Raw genomic sequence first — 2,500 nt, forward strand, 5'->3', positions numbered from 1 at the left:
TAATTATAATTAGATTCTGAAGAAGTCTCTGAGGAGATGAAAGTGCTAAATCTATGTTTCTTTTACGCTTGTTTTGTTATTTTATATTAAAGAACTAAGTATTTTAATATACTCCGCTTGTTCGTGGTTTATGCTGGCTTTTATGACGGAGGTGCAGTAAAGAGGAAGTGGAATACAAGGGACAGCCTTAATAGTGCCGGAACGCAACAGTTTTTATATATATATATATATATATATATATATATATATATATATATATATAAATATATATATATATAAATATAAATGTATATATATGTATATATGTGTGTGTGTGTGTGTGTGTGTGTGTATATATATATATATATATATATATATATATATATGTATTTAAAAAGAGCTGTCCCTGTTTTTGGACCTTTGTTCCCCCATTATTTTAGGCTTTTTCCCCGATTTCTTGCTAAGAGGCTGAGAGGTATGCCTCCACATTCTACGCAATTTATCACACTTTAAGGTATTCAAATCCAAGTTGCTCCACACAAAGCCAGAAGCAAAAATATCTGGTTGATCACTACCAGCATCATTGTACACTAGGGGCACTTGTCTTACCATACCACTCCTTCCATATCAACTACCCAGATTGAAACTGAGCATTGCCGAATGTACCTGGTTGATCAGTCTGCCAGCATTATCATAACATTAATAACATTTCTCTCACCAGTGTCCAGCACCACATTTTTTTTCAGAATGCCCTTGCAGTAGCCCTTGACGTTCAAATACTAAAACTTGTAGTCTACAATGAAAAAAAAAAAAATAACGAAAAACAACACACTTGTTCAGGTGTCTTGGTGTCAACATTTGAACACTACAAGGTCTGCAATTCTGTGACCTTGCAACGTTTAAGGTAATGTGCAATATTAAGCTGGAGCACCACACTCCAGTAGTGCTCTCTTCTGCGGCCACATTTTTCTTTTTTTCCCAGGTAGGTGTGCTTTACTTATTTATTTTTTCTTAGAGTAAAGAAACATTACTCAAAAATCAATAAATAGAGAAAGAGTGCCCATACAAACATGGTGGCACATTGCCTATGCTTAAGGCTGGGCACTGTTTCCTCTCATAGGAAGATGTCTGACATGCATCACAGTTTTCTGCAATTTTTAGAAAACAAAATGAAACAATTACTTCTCAAAAAAACAGCGTATTTGCATTTTTCTTGTTTGTTTTTAAAAAGGCACACTTGTCAAAATCACAACTGTCCTGGAAAAAGAGAAACCGTTGGGAACTCTAAGTAGCACTGTAGATTGCATACTACAATACCCCCACGTATCACGCAAATAGTTTCTCATTTCACTGTGGATTCAGCTTTTGACTGTTGAAGGACCTCATGTTCTACTAATGAAATTTATTATCAGAAGTACAGTATATAAACCTACAGCCCATGCAAAACCATATTTTCCTACCTCTGAAAAGCATTTATCTTTAATACATTTTAAGATTTGACATCAGTTCAGATGAACCTATATTAGAAAAAGAAACTTAAAAGACAAATTATGAAATTCCTTTTTTATTTTGACCTAGCTGATATCTCCTTACCTTAATGCAACTTTAAGAGATTTTGCTCCATGATATTTAGAATTAATAGCCAGCGCACTCTCCAGGAACCTCAAAGACAGACCGCATTCCATAACTCCATGAAGTACTAGCCCTATGTTGCACTGAATATAATAGAACAAAAACACAAAAAGTCAGTTAAAAGAATATGCAAGGTGAAGCAATAGTGAGCTCAGATGGACAACTATTAGGTTATCATGAATTCTGCATTGTTTGTGCTGTCAGCTACTCCTGCTTCATACAACTCATCTCCCCATCTGTACCACACCCATATAACTGAAAAGATCATTTTCAACATTACAGAAATGCCAAACAAACTACATCAAGTGCCTCAAAGGCATTTTCTTCCATCATGTTACTACTTTTACCTTTACCCAAGTTTTTTTTAAATAGTTTTTCAATGCCTTTGTAAATCATTTTTGATTGTTTTCCTTATCTGCCAGGCTTCTAAGAGCAAAACATGAGCTGTTAACAAGCCCTTTCTTGTGGTCCAGGTTTTGATTCACTCTCTTCACCTCCCTATTGTGTGACCATAAACAAAAGTAACTAAATGACAATATAATGCATTTTAGGTAACTAACAGTTTACCAAAAACTTTAGACTACTTAAGACTTCTAATGTTAAGTTATTAGAATTCTAGAACATCTGCGAAGTTTTCCTTTGCACTTTAGTGTCTCGCATGGTTCTAAATCAAGAGGCAAATTGGACACTGAGATAGTAGAGTTAATTACGGTCGATGTTACATCCACATTAGTATGCTTACTAAAGGAATACTTACTTGTTTTTACTTCAGGTGACAAATCTCTGAAAAATGGGAAAAGAAAACTATATGACACATGTGCCTTCTGTCATTCCTATGAATTAGAGATGCCTTTTCTGGTCTGCAAGTTAATTCAACTTGTCAGATAAA

At 34.6% G+C, this 2,500-nt stretch overlaps 1 protein-coding gene across 2 annotated transcripts in view; it reads right to left on the bottom strand.

Moving 5' to 3' along the window:
- CLUH (clustered mitochondria homolog) overlaps positions 1-2,500 on the bottom strand; it is a 662,807-nt gene that overhangs the window by 82,649 nt on the left and 577,658 nt on the right. For both annotated transcript variants that reach the window (XM_044054416.1, XM_044054415.1), the window contains exon 22: positions 1,573-1,694. In XM_044054416.1, the coding sequence (XP_043910351.1) occupies positions 1,573-1,694 (122 nt within the window). The remainder of the gene's footprint in view (positions 1-1,572; positions 1,695-2,500) is intronic.

This window comes from Protopterus annectens, chromosome 13.part0 (assembly GCF_019279795.1).
Source record: "Protopterus annectens isolate FY-2018-M chromosome 13.part0, PAN1.0, whole genome shotgun sequence".
NCBI classification, from domain to species: Eukaryota; Metazoa; Chordata; order Ceratodontiformes; family Protopteridae; genus Protopterus; species Protopterus annectens.